Source organism: Cloeon dipterum, chromosome X (assembly GCF_949628265.1).
Source record: "Cloeon dipterum chromosome X, ieCloDipt1.1, whole genome shotgun sequence".
Lineage (NCBI taxonomy): Eukaryota > Metazoa > Arthropoda > Insecta > Ephemeroptera > Baetidae > Cloeon > Cloeon dipterum.
This window is the reverse complement of record NC_088790.1, coordinates 30,797,654-30,823,507: the sequence shown is the minus strand read 5'-3', so window position 1 is coordinate 30,823,507 and position 25,854 is coordinate 30,797,654. Positions and strand designations below refer to the sequence as shown.

Sequence of the window (25,854 nt, the reverse complement as noted above, 5' to 3'; positions counted from 1 at the left end):
TTTTCCGCACTCGCCGTGCCATCTTTTCTCTTTTCGCCCTCTTTTTTGCGCCTCCAAATGACGCACGCATGCGGCTCTGCGCGAAATTTTGGCTCAAAGAAACGCGCCGCACGCTACACTGCTGAAAAGAAGACGAAAATGATGATGATGGCGGTGGCAGTGCGCGCACGGTGGTTACATTTGCCTCACTTCCTCGCTTGCTTCTTCATCTCGGTGTTGTGGAGTGAGAGAGAAAGAGAGAAAGAAAGAAGGCGGCGAGATTCGAGAAGGAAATGAATGAGAAGAGATGAAATTGCACGCCGGCCTGTTAAATTAGCACATTGAGCCAATTTGCCCGCGCGCCCGCATTTTCTTCTCTTTGCGGCTAATTTTCCAAAACAAAGGCTTCCGTTTCTTCCTTTCTTTTTATTTCAACGTCGTGCCTGTCATTATTTTGGCGAGAGTCTCATTTTGTTCTTTTTTGCAGTGGAAGTCGAGATGGGGTGTGATGACCAAGTTGTCTCCAGTTGCAGGTAAGACTTAAGAGAGCGAGGATGCCGTAATATTTGTTTTAAAATAAAAATTAAAACTTTGTTTAATAAAACAAACGTGAAAGGATTCGTTTTGTTTTGAATTAATTATTTACAAAATTTCCCCAGAGAGATGGCTGAATATTTCGAGTTGTTTAAAGTCACCGATAGATGACACTACTGTTTATTTTAGAATTTATCAGCGGGGTCCAGATGTGCGATGAAAATTGTTTCGCACTGCGCAGATCCAAGATGGCGTCTGAATGTGGGAAACAAAAAGCTCTCTTTGGATTGCCGTACGAGTGTCAAGAGTTTGTTTTTACGATCCAAAAGACACAATTAGTTAAGAGTAATGCAAATTATTCGTCACAAAATTGACCAAAACTTGCTTCTTTTCACGTGACCGTTTTTTCGCGCCATAATCCACCGGACGCCATATCTGCGCCTCGCACCAATCTGGCAAGGTCCTATTTTCATCATTTCACATCTTTATAAGACACTTAACCGTTCAAAGTAATTTAACGCCCTTTTACAACTGTAATATAAAATTGTCGGCACTTTCGGTACATAATTCAATCGATAACCACACACCGGAACAACCATGTAATTAAAATTAAACAGCCGAAAGCGATGACTCGCGGCGGCGGGACGAGATTACCAATTCTGATATATATTATTTTGCGGTGGCAGGAACACATTAATCATTAGGCCCGGCAGAAGCTAGCTGCAACAACGTGCCGCGTATATATATTTATTTTTATTCCTTCTTGAGACACGGCGTGCGACGTACTTAAAAAATCTGCTGTTATCTCTCGGCATCGTAGTGCTGGATGGAGAAAAACACACACAATGCACTATCTGAAGGGACACGTGGGGCCGCAGAAGAGAATTACTCGGCTTTTTATTGCTCCACGCGCGTACATGATATTTATGGATCGAGGTTTTGGGCTCGCGGTGTGGTTCGGGCGCGACTGCTCTAACGCAGCTGTTCTTACCCTGCCTCTGACAGACGTGCATTAAGGGAAAACCGTTTGCTGCTTCTGGCTTGTGTCTCCGCGAGTGATAAGGAACGAACCCCGAGATGAATCTTTCGCCACCAGAGTCACCCTCGGAAAAAGCTCTGCTCGATTTCGGCTTGAACAGAAAGAAATTGGTTCCGAAATAGCCAGACGATTAAGAGGGGACTTTTCTGAAGAGGATTCGAAGATGACTTCTGAAACAATACGCATAAATCCTAGGAATGAATATTAAGTTAATTACTTCATAAATTAAAAATCCTAATTATTGCTAGATGTAAATTATTTTTCAACCTCGCTATAGGCTTCAAAGAGGGAGGAAAAATTTTGCGCATTATTTATGAAACAATTTTTTAAATTAAATAAATAAAATATCATGAGGTCTTGAAGATTTAAAATGGATCGATATAGGGCAACAACTTGTTTTACAATTTTTAAAAATAAAAAAGAGTAAAAATTCAACATTTTCAAATTTTCTCCAAAATTTGCAACGCTTGACCAAATTTTCTTGGCAGATTTCAATTCCTCGTCGTCGAGATCTGTCCAACAGCGTGTGAAACCTTTTATAGAAACTCTTTTTTAGTGAAATAAAATATGATTTCAAGTAAGGAGACAGTTCTAACTTTGCAGCTACATTTCTGAAAAATTTAAACCGCCACTTAGCTCAATTTTGGCTTCAACTGAATCCTAAGGGGCGAGTTTTTGCATTAGCAACAAGGATTTTGCAGAATCAATCCGCTTTAAATCGTTTGGTATGAACTTTTTGCATAGGCACAATAAAATATGCATCAGTTGTCGGTTTTCTTTCTGCAAACACCAGATGGGGGCTTGGCAAATGTGACTAATGCCGCAAAAATCGGCCTCTGGTCGGGTGCAGGGCGCAGGGGGTTGCGCGACTTGCAAGTCTGCGTCGGGTCATTAATCTGTAATCCCCTGCGATGCACGGACTGAAAGAAAATCGCTCTCTCGTCTTTTCACTCGCGCACTTCCTGAGAGCTCGTCATGTGAGTAAAATTATAGCCCTGCTCTCTCTCTCTCTCTCTCTCTCTCTTTGATGCACCCGAGTCTCTGCGCTACTCGTGCTCCCCCCGCCCGCGATCCCTTATGCTGTGCGCGCATTTCATCATCATCAGCCTGGTTTTGTCATGCAAAGAGGGATTAGAGCAATAAAAATGGCTCTGATTCACTTTTTATTGCGGGCTGGTAATAAAACAAGCCAGTCATTACGCGTTTTGAATCTTGAAGAGGTGCTGCAGCTGGAAATTCGTCATCGGGGGTTGAAAAACATGACAAAAATTGCAACAATTTTATTTTTAAACAGTGGGGACGAGATTCGTGGGACAAAAAATAGCGCGAAAAAGGGTCACGTGAAAATACGCAAAAAAAGAAGCAGGTTTTGGTCAATATTGTGACGTTTAATTTGCATTACTCTTAACTAATTGTGTCTTTTGGATCGTAAAAACAAACTCTTGACACTCGTACGGTAATAATAAGGGAGCATTTTGATTCCCACATTCAGACGCCATCTTGGATCTGCGCAGTGCGAACCAATGTTATCGCACATCTGGCCCCCGCTGTTTTTAAACTTCTTTTACTTTAAATTTTAATTTTTTCTGCACCTTTTCTACTTATTAAAGAAGAAAAAAATATAAAACTATACTCAAACCCTTTTCAGGCTCTTACACTAATTACTGTTCTTCACCTATTAGTGTGAGAGTATAATTAAGAGTCGATTGAACAAGTCTACAAAAGTTTTAATTAAAATAGCTAGTGCGGTGTTGAAGCAGCGATGAAAGGCAATCTCAAAAAGTGAATCAATTTCCTCCCTGGAGAAATGACGGAGAGAGAGAGCGCGCGAGGTGAAATTAATTTCTCACCCGGCACAAGTGTTCTCTGAAGAACTCGAGGCGAGTAGATGAATTTGCACTATTTGCACGAGAGCAGCACATGCCTCATTTCACAAGAGAATTCCGGCTGCAAGGGCTGGAACGTGTCGCCGGCGCGTCTAATTAATTAAATTATCAGATAAGCCACTCCTCGACAGCAGCCAGCCTAGCACTGCTCTCGAAAAACGGGCCTCGTGTGTCATAAATTCATGCCGTAAACTTTTCTAAACATGCTTCGCGCACGGAAAAAGGCTAATGGAGCTCTGAGTTCTTAAACGGTGGCTTATTTTAGATTTCAATTGTCTTGGCAAAATAAAATGAGCTCTAATAATTTTATTTTATGCGTTGAAATAATTTTAAAATGTCTAAAACTATTTAAAACATTTTTTTATACATTTAATTTTTAATTATTTATTTTTTTGGTTTGTTTTGATAGAGAATTTGAACCAATTTTTATTTTCAGGGGAATATTAAACAGACTGGGACATAAATTACTTGGGAATTCTCATAAAATCAGGAAGAACTTAAATAGAAAATACTACGCCCCAGCAACTCTTCATTTTCATTCAAAAATAAATGTTTAAATTTCTACATAGATCAACTAAGTGTCTGCAGAAAGCTAAAAATATTTTATTTAGACTAGAAAAATGTAAAAATATAAAAACCGTATGTTTCGCTCTGAAAGCAATTTAAAAATTCACATCCCTCGGCCCGAGAACTGTCCGGCGGGGGTGGTTCCGGCCGAAGAGAAAGAACAATTCCTTTTTTTCACATTATGATTATTTTAGCAGAGAGTGTGTGCGCTCTAATCGGCGACATAATGGATCTGACCGGCGGGGGCGACAATGGCTGAGCGGCAGTCGCTCGGTTGGTTTCGGCTCCCGTGTGACTGCAGTGATTAATTCCACAGCACATGGGCAGCCCCTTCCCTTGCTTAATGGCCACGCTCACTTTTTGTCTGCTGCTGCAGTGTCGAGACCGTGGAATTAACATTCCCGCCGCTGTGCTCTTTCGCAATCAAATGCTGATTTATTGTCCCGAGAGCTAGCGAGCAGGCGAGCGAGTGAGCCTGCTAAGTGACTTGCAATATATCAACGGCGCGAAATTGCCCAGTGAATTACTGACCGGCATTTTCTTCGAATTTTCTTCTGAATTAACCGTGGGAAATAAATAAAATACACAAAATCGGCAAGAAAATGAAAATAGATTCAACACAATGAATATTTTTCTTGTTATTTCTTTACTAACAGCTGATAAATTGGCGGATCGACCGTTAGATGGCACATCAGGCTAATGGAAATGGAACAAAATACGCGGGAATGAAATTATTGGGTCGGCACGCCTCTTTTTCGACGTTTCTGATTGGCTGTTTGACTGTCTCTTGATTGGCCGCCATGATTTCGACGCCATATTGACTTCCGACCGGAGCGGAAGCCAACACAGATCGCAACCCGGACCCCGGTGGGAATTACGACTGCGCAGAAGGTTTTAATTTTGTTCACGCATGCGCAGTGATGAGTTTCAGCTTCTCTGTGAGATGAAGAAGCGATCTGAACATTCTGCGCATGCTTAAGAATGGCACAAAATTACTGCGCAGCTTTCAAAATGGGCGAAATTTTTTAATCTTACTGATTTAGCCATAAAAAAGTTAATTTAACCTGCGGGAACCAACACAGATCGCAATCCGGCCCCCGATGATTATTTTAATTCCCTTTCGGGTGAAATAAAATTTGATATCCATAATAATAAAACCACCCCTTCATTTTCCAATTCAGAATCACTCCATTTGAAGGATTTTACACCCATATTAAATGTTCCCCGAATAATTTACTACCCTTTTGGAGAGGAGTCTTGTGAAAAGTGTCAATAGAAACACTTCCCTTTCGTCTGCATAATTGCTTGAGAGACGGAAATTTAGCAAATTTGAAGTTAAACACACGTAACCAACAAAAATAGAGCGCAAACGGTCTCTCTTTGATCTTATTTACATTTCTCCCGTTCAGGCAACCCTTGCTTGCAACACACAGAGACGCGAGCATGCTATTCAAATAGGGCGAACACAAAACCACTTTGAACTGTACATTTCACCGTTTCGCGTGTACAAAATGGCTGCAATTAATCAAGAGAGAACAAATGCTGGCAATTTTCGCTAGTGCGCCATCCATTTATTCCTCACACTCCCCAAACAAGACTAAAAATGAAACATATATTCAACCCTTTCCTGGAGGATCTATATATTTTTGTATACCTTTTTCTGCCTGTTCTTTATTAAAGTATTGGCCGTCTTGACGTCAGCGGCGGGGCTGGAATCGGAGAATGCCAATAATAGTGATTTGGCTCCCACAATGGAGGGAAAAAAAGAAGCAGCATCAGGCATTTCACTTGCGGCGGCGGCGGCGGCGAGTGATTTCGTAGCCGCAACGACCTTGTCGGCTGCAAAACCCGCTCTTCGGAATGAAGGAGCGGACGGACGAGCCCCGGCACTGCTGCGAACAGAGAGAGGTTAATCAAAAAGAAATGCAGACGTTTAATTGGATGCAAATCTTTCTTTCTCGCTCCCTCTAGTCGCGTGCGTGATGGATGAGCGAGAGTGAACACACCCGCTCGTTTTTCACTCATCACAAGTGAGAGTGTGTTTGCAAAGGGGTGAGAAGACCGTTATTATTGTTTCAGCGGGCGTGGGCAGTTTTGTATGTATAAAAACCTTTTTGTCCGTTTCGGCCGGAAATTTCGTGCATTTGAATTGCTAAATTACTTTCCCGCATGGATAATTAATTAAAACTTTGCTTTTTATGCATATATTCAACGCTCTTAAGGACGTGAGATGAGGAATAGAATTAAATAATATTTTTGAAAACAGCAGAAATAAAGCCTGAATAGAAGGAAAAATTAATGTTTTTCCTGGAAATTCTGGAAAATCGTTGTTGACAATGCATGAAATGATCCCTTAGGATTCAGTTGAAGCCAAAATTGAGCTAAGTAGCCCAGTAAATTTTTGACGAAAGTGGCTGCAAATTTAGAAGTGTCTCCTTACTTGAAATTCTATTTTATTTCACTAAAAAATAGTTTCCCTAAAAGGTTTCACATTATGCTGGGCAGATCTCTATGAGAGGAATCGAATTCTGCCAAGAAAATGTGGGCAAGCGCTGGAAATTTTGGAGAAAATTAAAAAAAATGGAATTTTTACATTTTTTACTAATGCAAATTGTAGTAAAAATTGTTTTTATCAATTCAAATAATTTTAAGTTGTTACTGTGCATTTTTCCACCATATTTAAATTAAAAAATATTCTTAAACCCGTTTAAAATTCCTCTATTTCACATATTGACCAAAATTCTCTACAAAAATATAAATTAAATTTACTATTTTGATTGACACTATGAATTCACAGACCGAATCAACCACAACTAGATTTTGAATACGTCACGAACAAATTAAACTAGCTCTGTGTGTCTCTTTTGGTGCATGTGATTGACAAGTATAAAACAATAAACGGAGTTGACATCTGACCCTGGCCTTTGTTGAAACGCACTTTGGCCCCGAATGTGGTCCATTTGGGTGGTCTCGCATCGATTCCCAAATGTTAATTACGAGCGTCGCCGTCGCATATTAGATATAATTCTCCATCTCCGCGGCTAAACTGTAAAGTTTCGCGTCCGGGCGCTATAATCACATATGTTTATTATCTGCCCATTCCCGGCCATTAATTGTTAATAAGCCGTAAATTCACGCGGCCGTAATAAGTTCATCAGCGACGAGTTTGTTTACATAATATGCACAGCGGCGCGTTATAATTTACGGCCGACGAGATTAGATGGGCGCAATATAACGAAGCTGAAATAGTTTGCGTTTGACGTTGATGAAGCAGATTCGTAGAACAGACAGAAGCAAATCATGGCGAGAGCAATATCAATAACAGTGCGGCCCCTGTGATATTCGGACACGAAAAAGCACCGCGCTTTTGGAACTGTGCCAAAACGCATGAGCAGGATAATCTCATCGCATCTCCAGCGTTCCAGCCAGATTTGTTTGCCGACACTCACACAAACATAAATAACAGCTATACAATTTGGCTTTAAACGGTACGTTTGGTTAAATGTTAAATATTTATTTGAATTGAACAAAATGTCAAACTTTTTTAATTAATTTCAACATATATTTATATTTTTTTATTTTCAAGCAGGGATTAAATTTTTTTAAATAAGATTGCAGTTCAATTAGTTTGTGGAAAGAACGACAGTTAATTCTCTAGACTATAAATAAGTTGCAGTTATGGTTTTAATTTAGTGTTAATTAAATTCACTAAATTAAGTTACTTAATTAATTAAAATTTAATTGGTTCCAGGATGAGCAGTAATATGGAATTTCAAGCTTGTTAAAATCAACTTTCTTTAATTAAATAATAAAAGAACTCTAAACAAGGGACAATAGGTTCCGAAAAATCATTTAAGGGGTTTGTTTATAGGCTGATGTAATTACCAATTTGGTTAAAAATGCAAACAATTTTCCTAAAAAACCAGACTGATAATAATGGGTCAAAAGAACATCTGGCGAATGAAAAATAATAAATAAATAAATCCGTCAGTTTTGACGAGTCTGGTTCGGACACGAGAGTTGCGATACGATTACAGGTTTTCTCGCCAGCACACATGCACACAGGGCGATCACGTTGCCTTAATTCTTTTGTCACATCCGCGCCAAGGTCGTGCACATTTGGCTCGGAAAAAAGATATAATAATTTATGCAGATGATCGAATTACAACCGGCTGAAAACTTTGTGTGTAAAAATGATGATACGCAGACATGAATCTGCCTCCCAGGAAGTTTTATTCGCCGTTCCTCACTGTTGGCTCTCAGAATTAAATGGTTTTCGACGCTCCAAGCACTTGACGGGCATCACCGTTGGGGATATTTTGGTGGTTTAAAGTGGAATGATACTGGGCAACAATTGAAAATTAAATAAATTGTTGGATGCCTTAAACAATTGACCGATAAACAATTTGTTCAACAATTTGCAATAGTAAAAAAGGACCTTCCTACAGTAAAAATTCAAAATTTGCCCATTTTCTCCAAAATTTAGAGTGCTTGAACATATTTTCTTGGCATATTCCGATTCCTCTCGTCGAGATCTGTCCAATTGTGTATGCCACTTATTGGGGAAACTCTTGCTTTTGAAATTAAATCGGATTTCAAGTAAGGAGACAGCCATTACCATTTGAAAAGCACGCTAACTTTCCAGCCAATTTTCTAAAAAAAATTACAGTGCTTCTTAGGTCAATTTAGGCTTTAACTGAATCCTAAGGGACGAGTTTATGCATTAGCAACAAGCATTTTCCAGGCTTTTCCAGTATCATTCCTCTTTAATCCGTACATTCAAGATTAAGTCCTTCCGAATTTCGAATTCGTTTTGTAATAAAAAATATTCCACGTACAAAATACTTCGCACGAATCTGGAACCCGCTGAACCCAATAAAATATATATTTTCTTCTAAAATGATCCTCCATGTTAGGAAAAACGTTTCGCCAGCATGTTCATTCAAAGAAAAATCTTCTCCTTGGAGAGTATCAGTTACACTCATTCGATTCAGAAGAGAAAGAACAAACACTCTTTCTCCTCCATGCAATATTTGCGTTTCAATTTCGAGCGAATATATGCTCGGCCCTTTGTGCATACATATAGAAAATCGACCCTCGAGTTTGTGTGTTGATGTATTTGCACAGCGCTAATGCGTTGAGACAGCACACATAGTGTGAGCTGCTGCTGAAATTCAATAGCCGAAAAGAGAGCAAAAGCTATACATACACGGTTTATTAGTGCGGACGCGCGAGCAGAGCAGAGCGAATTAATTCCTCTCATGGTCTGTCTGTCTTTTCCAGGCTGTGCGCGTTTTATTTGCCGGTCAATAAATAGACGCGAACGAATCACTCACGGCATACCAGAGCTCTCTCCTCTCTTTCTCGATTGCTATCTCTGCGTTCCGAAAGAAGATATATTTTTTATATTGGATGTATCAGACACTTTATTACCAGACCGCGTGTTTTTCTGCATTTCTGCTGCTTCGTTTTTTATTTTAGTTCTTTCAACGAATCCGGTCTCTTGAGTCTTTTGCATCGCGTAGTTCGTTCGTTTGCATTTCAACAGGTGAAGTTTTATCGGGGTTTTGCGACTTCATCTGGAAAATCAATTACGGGTCTTTATACAAGGCGTGTTTTTTTATAGCGAAATGCAAGATTGGAATTGATGACCGCTTTGCAGTTTTTTTTCCTGCTGGAATTCCGATATTATCGTTTATGAATATCTCGATAGATATTTATAAGCTTTTCAGTTTTATCTTTAATTGGAGGCGTTATCGGAATTTAATTTTATTGTGGTTTAAAAACGTTAATAATCCCTACGGAAATAATTTCTTATTTTTAACCCATTTTTAATAAATTAACAGGGTCAGGAAAATTATAATTATTAAATATTTTCTTGTTTAGATAGTGGATTTCTTTCCAAAATCCAAGAATTTTCTGAGAATTTCAATTTCCAAATGGTTTTCTTAATCCCAAAAAAAAGAATAATAATTTTATCACCAAGAAAAATGCCTCAATTTTACTTTTGGGTTTAAAAGTTAACACATTTTTGGTCAAAATTTTGTCCGGTTCTTTACGGTTTTAGTTGGTTTTAAGTTCATAAGATGGTTTTAACAATAAGTACGCTTTATTATTGCCCTTTTGCTGCCTGGAAATTATATTAAATCGCACTTATGATCGTTAGAATCTTTTAAAGTTTGTTTCAGTTAAGAAGATTATTTAAGGAAGAAAATTTCCATAAATAGTATGAGTCTTCCGCACGTACACATTTTCTCTATTATTCTGATTTAATCATTCGGCATCTCTTATTCAAAGGCGAACAATAGCCTGCCAATTTACACACAAGGATCGCGCCGCCACCCACCACCTCTTGTTCCATTCAATTTGAAAGGATGCAGAGATTTCTCCGCGATGCATTACTTATTCGAGTAAACGATACTATAGCTGCCGCGCGTCTATTGATTGACACGCATTAGAGAGGATATGTGCGAGCGATCGAGATCTCATCTCACAAATGACAGCCAGCCAGCCAGAGAGCAAGCCTGGAAAGTAAATCTAATTTAATGGTCTCCCTCGCGGGATGCTCTCTGACGTTATTATGTAATTCAGAATTTTTTCTTTCTCCAGTGCGTGCACCTTTTGCCGGATGATGCACTAGCTGTAATAATAACGTGGCTTCCCCGGAGGCAATCTCCATCTCGTAACGAGATCCAACGAGTCACGATGATGCTCTTTCTTCTCATCCCATATTTTTTTATCGTCCGATCATCGAAACAGAAGCAGCTCTAGGGCTGAGATTTTAAGATGATTGAGTTTTGTCTGATTTAGATTATTTTAATATTACAACAGTTAAATCGATTTCATTTTAATACATGACGCGTTTTAACAGCTAATTTAAAAAAATTGTTTATTTTAAATTATTTTTTTATTAAATTTTTTGTATTAGTTTCAACATTTATTTGATAAACCATGCCTGTAACGTTATTCGCGATATCTGCATCTGTTAATAGAGTTTTTTATGCCACGGAGGTACAGTTTTGGTCTACATTTTTTTCATTTCAAATTATTTTAATAATTAATGCCCACTGGAAAGTAATTGATGCAGTGAGTTATCATTTAAAATAACTTTTAGGAATTTTATCAAAATAAAATCACGATTATTGTAATTATTGGTTACCAAACATCACAATCTGTGCTATTTAGATTTTATTATAATACGAAAATTTTCCATATAAATTCGTGCTATCCCTTTTGGGTAAATTAAAACGGTTTAGCTATCAGTTTATTCATTATTCTTGCAACATGAGATCATTTTATACATATATTAAAAAAACTCGCTTCTGAAATTCACGTCTAAAGAGGAATGATACTGGAAAAGCCTGGAAAATGCTTGTTGCCCTTAGGATTCAGTTAAAGCCTAAATTTTCCTAAGAAGCGCTGTATTTTTTTTTTAGAAAATTGTCTGGAAAGTTACCGTGCTTTTCAAATGGTGATGGCTGTCTCCTTACTTAATTAAAATCCGATTTAATTTCAAAAGCAAGAGTTTGCCCAATCAGTGGCATACACAATTGGACAGATCTCGACGAGAGCAATCGGAATATGCCAAGAAAATATGTTCAAGCACTGTAAATTGTGGAGAAAATTGGCAAAATTTGAATTTTTACTGTTGGAAGGTCCTTTTTTTATTATTGCAAATTGTTGAACAAATTGTTTATCGATCAATTGCTTATGGCATCCAACAATTTAAAAAGTTTTCAATTGTTGCCCAGTATCATTCCACTTTATTTTATTTTTCTAAAAATCCCTACCCAAGCATCTCTCTTTGGAAATTAAAATGTACGATGAGCTAGCTGGTCTGATCGTTGGCCTCTCTGCGCTCATCAAGGTAACTCGATTGATTACCAATGTTTGTCGGGGGGCAAGATGATATATTATATTATTTGCTGAAGAAACCGCATAGCGGTTGCCAAGGAATATACGCGGGCGTCACACGGGCGACACCGAGCAGCGCAAACCGCACTTGCATGCACATTTTTTCATCATTAAAAATGGAAAATCCTCGCAGGAGATTTGAAATGCTGGGATTACGTGTTTGTCAGTGAGGTGCGTTATGCGGTATCAGGTGACGCGCGCGCGGCAGGGCATTCACTGCAGCTTCCACCTCTCTATATAAGAATAAGAACACGAGATCGAATTTCTTTTCTGGAAAATAGGCAAGCTGATGTGATTTGTACTCTATCTGCATCCTTTTGTTGTGCTTCAGGACTTTCAGGAGGGAGCAAGTTTTTTAATAGAAATATATATTGAACGGTAATCAGAACAGCATTAAATTACGCATTCGACTCCTTTCCTCGCAGTTGTAATAAAACCTTTGGAATTTTATCTGACTCTGAAGGGTTGGGAATTTTTTATTAATCATTGTTTGCAAAAGTATTAGATTTAAAAATGATAAAATAGGGTTTCAAAGCTATTTATGACTGTGCTTAATAGTTGTAATATTTTTTCCTAGCGGGTGCCAGATTCGTGTGACGCGCAGATATGTCATCCGGTGGATTATGGCGCGAAAAAACTGTCACGTGAAGATGCGCGAAAAGGAGCAAGTTTTCGTCAATATTGGGACAATTTGCATTTATTTTACTAATTATTGTGTCTTTTGGACCGTAAAAACAAACTCTTGAGACTCCTACGGCAATCCAAAGAGAGCTTTTTCTTTCCCACATTCATACGCCATCTTGGAACTGCGCAGTGCGAACCAATTTTCATCCCACACCTGGACCCCGCTGACCTGAACGAGGAAAATGAACTGAAATAAAATTTCTTGAATCCCTCGAATATTCCCCACTAAAAATTAAACCAATTTAACTATTTTAAAATATTTTCCCTGCCATTTTAATATTTACATCTTGTGTGTAAACCAATAACAAGATTTAGTGTTTCGGTCAAGAGTACCTTCTTGCTATGCTTGGCGAAATCGAATTTCGCTTGTGGCGTAAGTGGATGATGCACGCAGGAAATCGGCTTTTAATGCCCTTTGTATTTGGCTAAGCTGCCGGCGGGGAGTCGAATTAGACGCGCTCATTGTGTCAAGTTTGCATGGGTTTCGTCTGGGCAGGGCGCCGTGCGCACGTATAACCGGATAATTAGCGCTAGGCAGGAAAGGGACGGCCTTAATACTGTATACTCCCTCAACCTACCTTGTTGCTCCTAACTAAGTCGTAATCCACGGAACAAGTTGCAAATTGCAAGCACCGTAAAACGAACAAGGCCTTTGAATATGTTGTTGCTATTATACAAAGTTAAATATATTTAAATTGTTTCTTATTAGAAAAGAGCAGTTTTTCCATTAAAAAAATGAATTTTTGAATAAAATCTCTTTAGTAGAAAGAAAAGAAAACTCCAAATAATGTCTTTTAATCCCACCGGGGTCCAGATTGTGATCTGTGTTGATTTCCCGCCTGTCAGAACTCAATATGGCGTCGGAATAATGGAGGCCAATCAGGAGACGGTCCAGCGGCCAATCAGAAGCGTCAAAAAAGAGGCGTGCCAACCTAATAATTTCATTCCCGCGTATTTTGTTACATTTTCATCAGCCTGATGTGCCATCTAACGGTCGATTCGCAAATTACCGGTAAAATCAGTTGTTAATAAAAATAAATAACAACAAAAATATTCGTTCCCCACAGTGTTGAATTGTGAATTTCCGGCCGAAAAACTCTTAAACAAACATTCTCTAAGGACTGTGATGAACAAAACACACATCTGAAGCAACTTTCTCACCGAGTGCATCCATTATAATTATTATTCCAAGGAGAGATGGCTTTCAGTCTGATTAAACGGCTTCCTCTCTCATTATCATTATCAAGATTTCCGCCTTAACCAGAAAGTATTTATTTTTATAATGAAGCGCATCAGTTGGAATTTAAAATGCACTCTCGTAATCTGTATTCTTTAAAGATACATATTTCTGCAGACGTACATTTTTGCTTTTAGCTCTGCGTATTTTACATTATTAATAGAACAATGGCGGCTCTCATCTGTAATGCAACCCACCAGGCTGCACGAACTCATACTTCGGCGGAAAGGCGAGAAAAGAAAGCCGTGAAGGAAGTGTTGCTGAATTTTAAAAGCATGGAAACGAATTTTCAAGACAAAAGGGTTGGGATTTTCAGATCATTGAATATTTTATTCACTAGTTGCGTAGTCAGTTTAATGTTTGAGTTCACCAATGGATGGCGCCAGTGGTTTATTTCAATTAATTGGGATTTAAAACTCAATCTGCTCGTGGAATTATTTCTTTAGACGGGCTGAAAACCAAAATCAGTCGAGCCATTCGCCATAGAAACGTTGGAAAATATTTTTTATTTCGAAAAATAGTTTTTCATGATTCTACGGCGATTGGCTGAACCGATTTTGTTTTCCAGCACGTGAAAAGAAAGCACAGTGGCAGGATTGAGTCTAAAATCACAGAGAAAGAGCCTTAAAATTAAATTTATTACTAAAGTATACGGTGGCGCCATCTGTTGGTGGCTTCGAACATTATGGATTTACACAAATGAGCACAAATTATGTGAGACAGGATCATTGATTTTGTTGTCCAAGTGGTTCTGCTGCTCACCTAAAAATTGAAAAATTATTTTTTGCTAAAATGAAGGGAATTAAAAAACTTCATGTTGAAATTAATATTTTAAAACTTGTTAAGAACCACGCTGACAACTGACAAAGTATCGGGAAAAGTATTCAGGCATATAATTATCCAAGAATCTAAAGTAGTAATGGTTCACCCTTTATTTAATTGGAATTAATTTATAAAAAAATCCGCAATTAAGCTGTGCTTTATTTAATTGTGTTGTATTGCCTTAAATGCTATAAAACAAAAAATATATACATCAATTTATATGTTTGTAATGATGTTTGATTTTTAAAATTTGCTAAAATACAATAAAAAGGTAAAAAAAATACTAAATTGCTGAGTTCACATTTATTTAAAATTATTTAATAATTACATTCCCTTGAATTAGAATCAAACCCCAAATAAATTGTTATTTTTCCTTCCCAAAACAGAAACCCTTTGAAACTGGGCCAAAAAATATGAAAATCCCAACCCTTTACAGAATTCCACCTCCCAATTGAAAGTTGCTGTGTTCTACACAAAAATTTCTCCACTTTTTCCCGAAAACCACTCTGGACGGAGCAAAGTGTTTTTGCGCACATGCTGGCTTTAATTTCGCTCCGCTCGCAGAAAACAGGTATTGGAATTGGAGAGAGCGAGAGAGAGGGTCTTGGTGCTGCTGCTGCTTGGCTGTTCTGATCCATTATTCATGTGATATCTTCGAGGCAGCAGTCGATTTGCCGTCCTCTCTCTCTCTCTTTCTCTCCGCTTCGGCTTCTCTATTTTCGGCGGCGGGGCCAACTTTAAAGCTAGCCCGATAACGAGCTCCCGAGAACTTTTGACAGAGCTGGAAAATAATACCTCAAACAAAAAATTTATTTATTTCGAGCGGCGAATGAGAGCATGAGGGTGAGTAAAAAATAAAGGAAGAAAGAGAGAAAGAAAGGAGTGCTTGCTTGTGTGCACGCCATAAAACTCTCCCTCATCTTTCTCGCCGCGGCGCGTGCAATAAAAAATCCATTTTCTTCTCTGTTACTCGCTCTTTCGCCCCAAAACACTTCGCCGTGGAAGCGAGCTCGCGCGCGGTCAACACACTTTGAATTTTATGCTGCCGCCGCAAAAGCCACGAGCCGGAATTTGCTCCCAGACCCAGTTGAAATACTTTCCACGAGGAAGGTATTTTTCTTTTTACGCCCCATTTGCCCTATTCCGCGACGTTTTTATCTACAAATGAAAATAAATTTGCTCTAATGAATGCTCAAGTTTCACTATTTTAATTTTTTGTACGCCTCCTCAGTCAACTAGAAATAGTTTTTTAGAAAACAAAAGGTATTTTGTAAATTAGAAAGAGGAAATTTGTTTTAAAAAAAGAAAAATTTACATTTTTACAATTTTAAATCTGTTTATTGTAAATTCTGAAATTTCGACCCTTTATTTTTATTATCTGCTTAATTTGAAACAATTAAAATTTAATAAATTTAAACCACCCGAGAAAATTTCATGGACAGATAGGAATTAAAATTTAATTCCATTGTAATCAAACTGTACAGATTTATTTTATTTATTTGATCTCTTTTAAAGACAAATTACAAAAATATTTACTCACTGGAAAGAAATTGAGAAAAACTGATTCGATATTATAAACAATTTTTTCGGGCATATATTTATGTTTAATATAAAATTCACCCGGTTATTTCTATTCGTTCCCAAAATATGTTTTAATTCTATTCAATTATACAATTCCACCTGTTTCATAAAAATGAATAAAAGCAACTTCCCAGACGAGAAACAAAAAATGGACACCAATTTGCTTTGACAGTCGCAATAGGCATGAAGGTGACATCAAAGAAAGGCCACGTCTGGCTGGTTCGCGTCAGGTCGGCTATGTGGCTCCTTAAGCGCAATTAAAACGGAAAATTGGCCGGCCGAGTGGAGCGCGAATAGTAAATTATCAAAGGAAGTGCAGCGGAATTTAATCCGGTCTTTTTTACGCTGCCAGCAGGAATTATTTATTTATCAACAAATCTCGCTGCAGCCTGGCCGTAAAGTGTAAAGTGCGTGTATGTTGGCTGTATAATTGAAAGCGGGGGAGTTGCAAGACAGGAAGAATGGGACAATGGGCCCGTTTCGTGCGAAGCTGACTGATTGCATATGCGGTGGCCGCCGCGGCGTCGTGTCGTCGTGCCGTTTCGAAAGTGCTTCATTAAGCACTTCTTCCAGAGTGTGTGTGTCGCTCCTCTTGTGCATTATTCATGCCGAATCATCGAGGAACACCTTTCGGAATGTTGCTGCTACTGTGCGCGAGCCGACCTTTTTGGCAACTGCGCTGGAACAATTGCGGCTTCTTTTATCTTGTAAACGGAGGCCAGATCTACAAATGGTCATCGGACGGAAGGTGACCGTTTACCTCGGAGATTGCAGTGGAATTGAGTTTTTTTTTCTTTTTAAATTGATTGTTCACCAGAAATTTCTTTTTATCAGGGTTTGCAGAGCCCCACTGCATTTCAAAAAGCTGATTATTGAAGATCAAAATTTAGAAATAGAGCCCAGAAATTTAAATTTTCCAAAATTCCTGATATTTTGGCATTAAATGTGACATTACTGAGGTCACACACGTTAAATGATATAAATATCTAATTAAATAATTTTAACATCTAAAAGTTGTTTGTATTATATTTTATTAAAAAAGGAATAGTATAATTTGAAAGATTTATTACTATTTTTTAAGTTTTGTGATTGAATTTTAAAAAATAACTTCATTTTTTTACATTTATGATCTTTATTTAAGATTTAAAAGCATTACCACCCGGAGAGTTAACTAAAATATTCCAATAAATTCTAGATTCCTGGATTGATCAACGCCGTTTTTCAAACGTTAATGATGTGATTCTAATAATAATATATTTTTATTGTAATGAGCTAATTAGCATTAAACTACAAATTCAAATAAAAAATCTGCAATAGCTGCTTTCATCGTTCAGAGTATTTTAAAACAAATAGCCGACATTTTTCCTAAATATATTGCGTAATTGACCAGTTGCCCTTAGTGTTTGAAGCCGCCAACAGATGGCGCAACCACAGACTTTCTTAAAAATTTTGTTTTAAGCGGCTTTTTCGCTGCGATTTCAGACTCAATCTAGCTATTTTGCTTTTTTTAATTAATTTGCTAATTATTGACGTGCTGAAAACCAAAATCGGTTCAGCCAATCGCCGTAGAATCGTGAAAAACTATTTTTTGAAATAAAAAAATATTTTCCAACGTTTCTACGGCGAAAGGCTGAACCGATTTTGGTTTTCAGCACGTCAAAAAATAGCAAATTAATTGGAGAATGCACAGCAGCTAGATTGAGTCTGAAATCGCAGCGGAAGTGCCTTAAAATCGAAAGTCTACGGTGGCGCCATCTGTTGGCGGCTTCGAACACTTAGGGTTTATGCAACTGGTGAATTAGTTAAAAAATATAAATATTTCTTACCTTCTCGTACAATATTTCAACCCTCTATGTTCAGCAAAGCTTCATTTAATGACCGAAACAGACTCAAAGAACTTAAAGATCCCTTTTCCAAAGTTTCGAACTACATGCAGCGTCAAGTTTTGGGCTTGCTTGCAACATTTTGGTCAGAGCAGCAAGGGCTTCCCGTTTGCGGTGGGAATGCCTAGCATTCAAATCAAATTTGCGTGCGGCACGTCTGCCAATAATCCTGATTGATTTTCTCAGCACAGCTCATTAGTTCGGAACACAAGCGAGCGAACGAGCGTCAAAGTGATTTTTGATTCACAGGGCCAGCGGGCGCACGTCTGTCGCGCAATTATCAATCATTCCCGTCGCTTTTGCAACTAACGCTGTTCGCCATGTTTGCGCGTGGTTTTCAGCCGTCAAATAAATTTCGGTGACAATTATGTGTGTTGAGTGCGGAGCGATTTGATCCAATTTGCTATACAGCAGGCAAAGTGCTGTTCATTGTCGGCACGCGTTAATAATGCGCAAATTCTGAATGAAAAAATCTTTAAACCAGTCTAAAAATAGGCAAAAGTGGGGCTTTTTCAGTTCTAAAATTTAAATTTCATATTTTATTGGCAGAATCTTAAAAGAGAGGGAAGGATTTTTCTCAAATTTTGTCTTTTCACGATCTCGACGAGAGGAATCGAAATCTGCCAAGAAAATGTGGGCAAGCGCTGAAAATTTTGGAGAAAATCCGAAAAATTTGAATTTTTCTCTAGCAAAAGGTCCATTTTTAAATTAAAAATTGTTAATTGCATCCAAGAATAATTCTAATAATATTCAATTGTCATCTTGCATTGTTTTTCTTTTGTACAATTCCCACTTGAAAATCACGCGTGGCGGGAAAAAATGAGCAATGAATAATAATCAGGCTGTCCAAGCGAGGCGCTTTTAATTGGCAAAGTTTTAATTTGCTTCCTTTTCACTCGGGTTGGCGAAAATAAAAAGCGAAAACAGAGGCAAAACTCGCCGCCCCCGCGCTCGCGAGTTCGCGCTTCACGTAAATAATAGATTGGGTGCGTTCTCGTCGTCGCTTTGTGGAAAGGAAGGAAGCAAAGTGGCTGGCAGTGAGTTATTGAATTTCCGCCTGTTTCTTCCTGCGGATTTTTTTTTCAGCCAACCCCTCACCGCCGCCCGCCCTTCGATTGCAATCACTCCTCGGGGAGTTGTATGTGAAGACGCGTGAAATCCCTTTCTTCAAATCGCTCACAATAAATTAGTTTCTCTCGCGGTTTGTTTTGTCTTTTAATAATTCACGGCGGGCCTCGCACGCAGCCGGCATTAACTCAAGTGTTTGCGGCCCCGCAGGATATCGCTGCTTGCAATTTCAAGATTTATCTGCTCGCGGCCGGCAGAGTGTGCGGAATTTATGCACGCCTGAAATAGCCATGCCGTAAACGTAAACGCTGGCCCACATTTCATTGTGTGCTGGCAGTTTGTTGGAAATTTGCTACAAAATATTTGACTTGAACCGCCAAGTTTGCCTTTAAAGCAAAATACCAGACTTTCTGTCCGAATTTCAGTCGATTTTCTTTACGAAATAAATTTTCTCTTCAAAAGCAGAGAGATTCTTTTTCTTAATCTAAGAGCAGGGTTAAAAGGTGTGCGCGCGATTACGTCTTGTGCTGGCGTGTGAGTGACAAGAGGGAGGTTATCAGCTGGTTGTCTAGCGTTCGGGGGACAGGTTGTCTTCGTCAGTCGTGCAATGTCACTACTTGGAACTGCTTTCGATCTTCCCGCAGGCCCATTTGTACAAACTTTCGACGCCAAACTTTGATTAATAATATTACAACCCCGAACAAATGCCTTTTTAACACTACCCCTGCTTTTTCAGCTTTTTCAGCATGAAAATCGAGCTGCAGCTCATTATTTAGACAGCCCGGCCGGCCGCGTCTTTTGTTTTCATTGCGAAAAGGCAAAAACATCCAGCGGCCGTACGTTTGAATAATCTTGCGCGCGCCTCTTTTTGTCCCAGCAGCCAAATCCGTGCTTGCAGCAGAACCAAAAATCCTCTCAATTTCTCTGTGCTCTCCCCCTCGATAAATGTCCGCACGGACCATTGAGTTTTTATGTTTTCGCTCGCCGCGCGCCTCGCAATGCAGCTCGCCTGCGTCACAATTCCGACTCTTTTGCACCTCTTTCCGACAAAGCAGCGAATGTTACGTTTGAATCGTTCCAGTCGCTGCCTTTTGATTGAGTTTCTAAAGAGAAAAATTATGGGAATCCCCGTTTCATAGTGCGTGAGTGGCGTTTTTATGACGCTTTCAAAAGTGTTTTTAAAGGCAGAAATGTAATTCTGAGAATGAATAGTGATTTTTAAATTTTGGTGGCAGTTTTATTGTTTAAAAATTTCGTAAATTTAATTGAATCTGTTTAACACACAATTTTAGTGATTAATTTTCAGAGTTTTTTTGTCTTAGAAATCCATTTTTCAATGAATATGAAACAAAAAAACAGCAGAAAAAGTGAAATTTTTCTATCAATATAATTATTTTTATATATAATGATTAAAAATCGATTTTAAAAACGTAAAGCTTCTACAATCTTACAATTAACTGATTACAAGAACAAGGTTATATCTAAAATTTAAATCCTATTGAAATTAAATCATATTTATTATTTCATAACCGTGGATAATTTAGTTACCTGATTTCCTGGTCGAAAAATGAAGCAGCTGAATAAAAAATTATTTTAATATCTGGTCTGTCTCTTATTTTATGACCAAAAATAGTTTTACTAATTTAAAAATCAAATTAAATTGAAGGCACAATTTAAGTCCCAAAAGTTTTTGCTTGAAAATGAATACTGCAACTCCTAAAAAGTCAAGGATAGTTTTTTCGTACTTGTTTTATTAGTTTCCAATTTAGATTGTTGATACAGGGCAATATAGTTAAAATTTAATCCAATTTGTTGGCTACAATTAAGCAGTTGATTTGTTTTTTTAAATAATTATGCAAAATATAATTAAAGACCGTCTTTGATGAAGTTTCTGAGCGCACCAATCGATTCCTGAGGGTCGAATTAGGTAAAATTGATATTTTTCCCGACCAAAAAGTGCTACGCGACGTGCGAACTATTTTTCCCGCCAAAACAATGAGAGAGAAGTGCGCATGCATGAGAGCTCGTTTAAGCACTCAAAGAGAGACCACCTGTACGAATGACTTCTTTGTCAGATCCAGCCAGCTCACACGCATGCGCATTTCTCGCATTCATATTGTTTTGGCGGGAAAAAAGGTTCGCACGTTGCGCTGCACTTTTTGGCCGGAAAAAATGTCCATTCTACCTAATTAGACCCTCAGGAATCGATTGGTGCGCTCAGAAAATGTGTCTAAGACGGTCTTGAAGTAAAATACTTTTCTTTAAAATTATTTTACTGGGGAAAATTGAGGAATCCAGATCACTTTGGCCAAATAAATTGAATTCCCTCAAGTTTTTCCTTAAAAATCACAAACAAGGAAATACATTTTACATTTTATTTAACACCTTTTCTTCCAGGAAAATTTGTATAATAGCTATCAATTTGCGGAGGAATGAAAAATATAGCATTGACGACAAAATTAGCATGTTGAAGCATAACTGTCGAGTAAATCCTGCCTCAACCACGCATCATTTTAATAATTTAACGCCTGTGGTCCCGCCGTTTATAAACGTCTTAATAAATCAGGCCATTATTCTCGTCACCTGGAAGACACTTCAAACAAAAGACTGTTTTTATATGTCATTACGGAGGGCGGTGTGGGTGATGCCATGAATAAAATTTCAAGAACACGGCTGGAGGCGTGAAACTGGTTCGTTCGCACTGATAGCCTTCGAATCTCGCTGGCTTTGTATTTGTAGCTGATAAAATTCTACATCTCTCATCTCCATAACTTGTTGCTCTCGCCACGAGACGAATAAAAAAAGCATTTTCATACATTTATTGTTGTTTATTCCAAGCAGCATATTTTATTGCCTCCCAAAAGCCCTGAGGCGCAGTCTGATTTTTTTGTTTATTATCATTGCCGCGAGTTCTTTGTTCTTATTGATAAAATCCGACCGACAGCGCCGAGACCGAGAGTTAGTTGCCGGCGCTTTAATTAAACTTTTATACAAGCAAGCCAGGTGTACGTATGGAACTGTAATTGGAATGGGCATTGTTATGGTTTTATTGTCTTTTAGGGAATTGTTTCTTCCACGCTGGGTTTATTGCCTCCTCGAAAAAAATCCACGAGGCGTGTGGACCGTTGCAAAAGGCCTTAGCATAAATCTGATTTTGCACTTTTGCAGATTGCAAAGTGATCCAATATTTTTTTAAGCTTGCAGAATCAATGCTCCTTCGAAGGATGAGTTGAAAAGTTTTAATCGAGCAATAAAATAAATTAATCTCTAAATTTTCTCTAAAAGATATTTAGAGGGTTCACCATTTTTTTCTCTCTATTCGTTGCAAACAATACACTCGTCAAAATTAGGGAAACTAATTTAATTTTAATTAAATATTTTTAAAAATATGTTTCCATAAAATAATAAAAATTTTCGTTCCAACTTTCCTGACGAGAGACATATCTATTTCCCTCTTTTATATTTATGATAAATATCTTCATTAATTAAAACTCATTTAATTAAAGCCTCACAATGAAGGAGAAATAAACAATTTTAGAAAGTTGCTCTTTTCGCTAATATTCATGAGAACTGTTTCGCTATACGCCAATTGAGCCATTGGAAATATCGCAGTATAGTGGCTAAAATTTATCGGCCGTCCATTCAATTAAGGCCCGAAAGGCGCAGTCCGTTGATTTACAGTCGACTGCATGAGTGAAGCAAATTCCAGAGGCCATTATTTGCGACCTTTCAACGCGATGAAAGCTGGGGCTGGTGGTGCCGCGCCAAAACGAACAGTCTGGCCTAATAATATTCTGCTCGCCATTTATTTAATCGCCCCCAATGCGAGCAGCGAGCTTTTATAATTTCGACCGACCCAGAGTCGCAGCCAGTTGGACGCCGCCGCCGCCGCACCGTGCAAATGTATAAACGTAATTGCGCCGCTAAATGCTAGCTGGACCACTCCCAAGCAACCGGGACCTAGCTAATGTATTAGTGCGTGCTAAGTCAGCTCCAAATGTGTAATTATTTCGTCTGGCGCAAGGAGCAAGCCAACCGTGACGCCCAGCACTTTTGTTTGTGTTTTTAAATTTTTATTGCATTCAATTTGCTCTGAAAAACTGTCTTAATATTGTAATTGGTTTTCCCAAAAACTAAATAATAGATTTATACGCATATAACTGGTTTCCTAATTTTATTTTATTTTCGATAAAAATTAATATTTTTAATTAGGTTGCCAGTTATTGCCATCTGTATCTTGGTAGAGGTTAAAAACATCTAATTGCATGCATTAATTGAACTGCGACACCTTCTACATAGCCTCAATCTAGCTTAAATTAACTTTTTTATTTTTGTACGAATATTCGCCCATTTTGACGCTGCGCAGTAAACCTGTACGCATCTTAAGCATGCGCAGTACGTTCAGATTGCTTCTCCATCTCACAGGGAGACTGAAACTCATTACTGCGCATGCGTGACCAAAATTAAAACCTTCTGCGCAGTCGTAATTCCCACCGGGGGCCGGGTTGCGATCTGTGTTGGTTCCCACCAGTCAGAATTCAATATGGCGTCGAAATAATGGCGGCCAATCAGGAGACAGTATAGCGGCCAGTCAGAAGCGTTGAAAAAGAGGCGTGCCAACCTAATAATTTCATTCCCGCGTATTTTGTTACATTTCCATTAGCCTGATGTGCCATCTAACGGTTGATTCGCCAATTACCGGACCAATCGGCTGTTAGTAAAGAAATAAAAACGCGATTTTCCGGCCCCCGTTGCGCAGAATGATGATTAAAACCCTAAATTCCAAGCCGGAATTGAATATTAGCTCCATAAAGAGAATCGATCACAAAATATTTCGCTGCTTCGCAGAGCCAAAACTCAGACGTTCCATTCCAACGGCCTAAATATTAAATAGCCCGACGCGCAAGCGGGAAGCACATGCCGTCGGCGGAGAGCTCTTAATTTAAACAAGCGTGAGCCTTTTGCAGGCTCGTTATGAAATATTATTTGGCAAAAAGGGCCGAATTCGGGCGCTGCTGGAATCTGCTGTCTCTCGCTGGCGGAACAAACGCCCGAAATCCTCTTACGCCGGGCTGAAAGTGAGCGTGCACGAGCGAGATGAAGAGCAAAAGCTAGAGCACGAGATGGCTTATTGCATGTTAAACTGCTAATAATCTGCTTTGCTGAAAAAGCCGGCTCCTATTTTCCCTTTTCTCCGCTGGCAGACGCCAAAATTGGCGAGAAATTTTTCAATACTTGCCAGAAAAGTTGAGAAACAAAGCTGTGAGCTCTTCTCTCTATGTAAATCCTTTAAATCCCGGGTCTCTCTCTTGTATTTGCCAGTTTTAAGGCGCGCACACACACACACTATCTCTGCAAATCCCTGGAGAGCCTCGGCTAAACAAACTTGCCGATTCCCGCCCGCCCGCCCGCCTTGAATAATTATTTCGCTGGGAAGAAGGTAAGAAGGCGTCAGAATTACGTGACAAGTGCACAATGTGCTCGACAAGTTGACGCATTCAGACGCTCCATTAATTACAGCAGCCGTCCCTTGAAATGCCTTCGTTATAAATAATTTTGCACAAGAAGACGAAGACATGTCTCTAATTCAACGCTTTTCGCGGTAAATTTTCAGTCTCACGCTGCTCGCCCTCCCCTCCTTCGTAAATATAATTATTATTGCTGTAAAAAGCGATCGAGTTGTTTTCGCCGGCCGGCCGGCCGTTTCCCAGAAAAGAATCATTATAATATAGAGCATGATGAGAGCAAATTGCAGGGCGCTATACACACGTGTTGTCTTTGATTTCATTACGAGATAGCTTGCTTGCTTGCTGGACCTTTTAATTACTACTTATTAATTTTTCCTTCTCTGTTGCAGGTAAGAGAAACGCGGCCAATGAAACTGTGTGCATGGCGTATACGTTTAAACTGTGAGTTTTGAAAGAAGAAAAATATATCTTTAAACCTTTTAGAAGATTTTAGACAGTTTTTAGTGAATAAAGAATGATTTTTAACTAATCTCAAACCTAGACATAATTGACCATCTTAAGAAGCAAAGGGATTTCGTTTAGAAAACAAATTTTTAAGCTCATTTTTATATTTAAACAAAGCCAGACACTTTTTAAAAGTTATAATTTTCCCTAAAAATTTCAAATAGTTCTATAGATAAATTTTAATCAGGGTTCGCAAAAGCCCCGCATTTTCAGAAAAAAATACCCACTGCACCACAAAAAACTGTTTTTGCGGGTTTTTCTAAAATTTTGCGCATTTTCCCGAAATATGTGCATTTTAATTAAAAATTAAAAACTTTTAGGATGGATTAACAAAAATTAGGGATTTTTACAATTCAGTAAAAATGGCACTGGTTTCCCCTAAATACCCAAAAATGTTGACACTTTCTTCGTAATTTTCCAAAATACCTGATTTTTCGGCGCAAAATGTGACATTTTCGGGGTTAAATTTGGAAAAAAACTGGTGGGGTTTTTCAGCTAGTTTTTTTGCGCAAAAGACTTGTGGTGCATTTTTGCGCGTTGCAAAATTGGCAAAACCTGATTTTAATTTCGAAATAATGGAACAAGAAAAATAAAACTTGGTTTATAAACACAAACAGTTTTATTTAACAATTTTTAAAAATTTAAAAACAACATACTTTATCTTTTTGATTAAAGCAAAACAATTTAC

General features: G+C 38.4%; 1 protein-coding gene across 1 annotated transcript in view; it reads left to right on the top strand.

The window, feature by feature from the left end:
- Positions 1-25,854, top strand: part of LOC135946132 (uncharacterized) — a 163,939-nt gene that overhangs the window by 4,912 nt on the left and 133,173 nt on the right. The window contains exon 2 of the mRNA XM_065494194.1: positions 467-512. Coding sequence (XP_065350266.1) covers positions 467-512 — 46 coding nt within the window. The remainder of the gene's footprint in view (positions 1-466; positions 513-25,854) is intronic.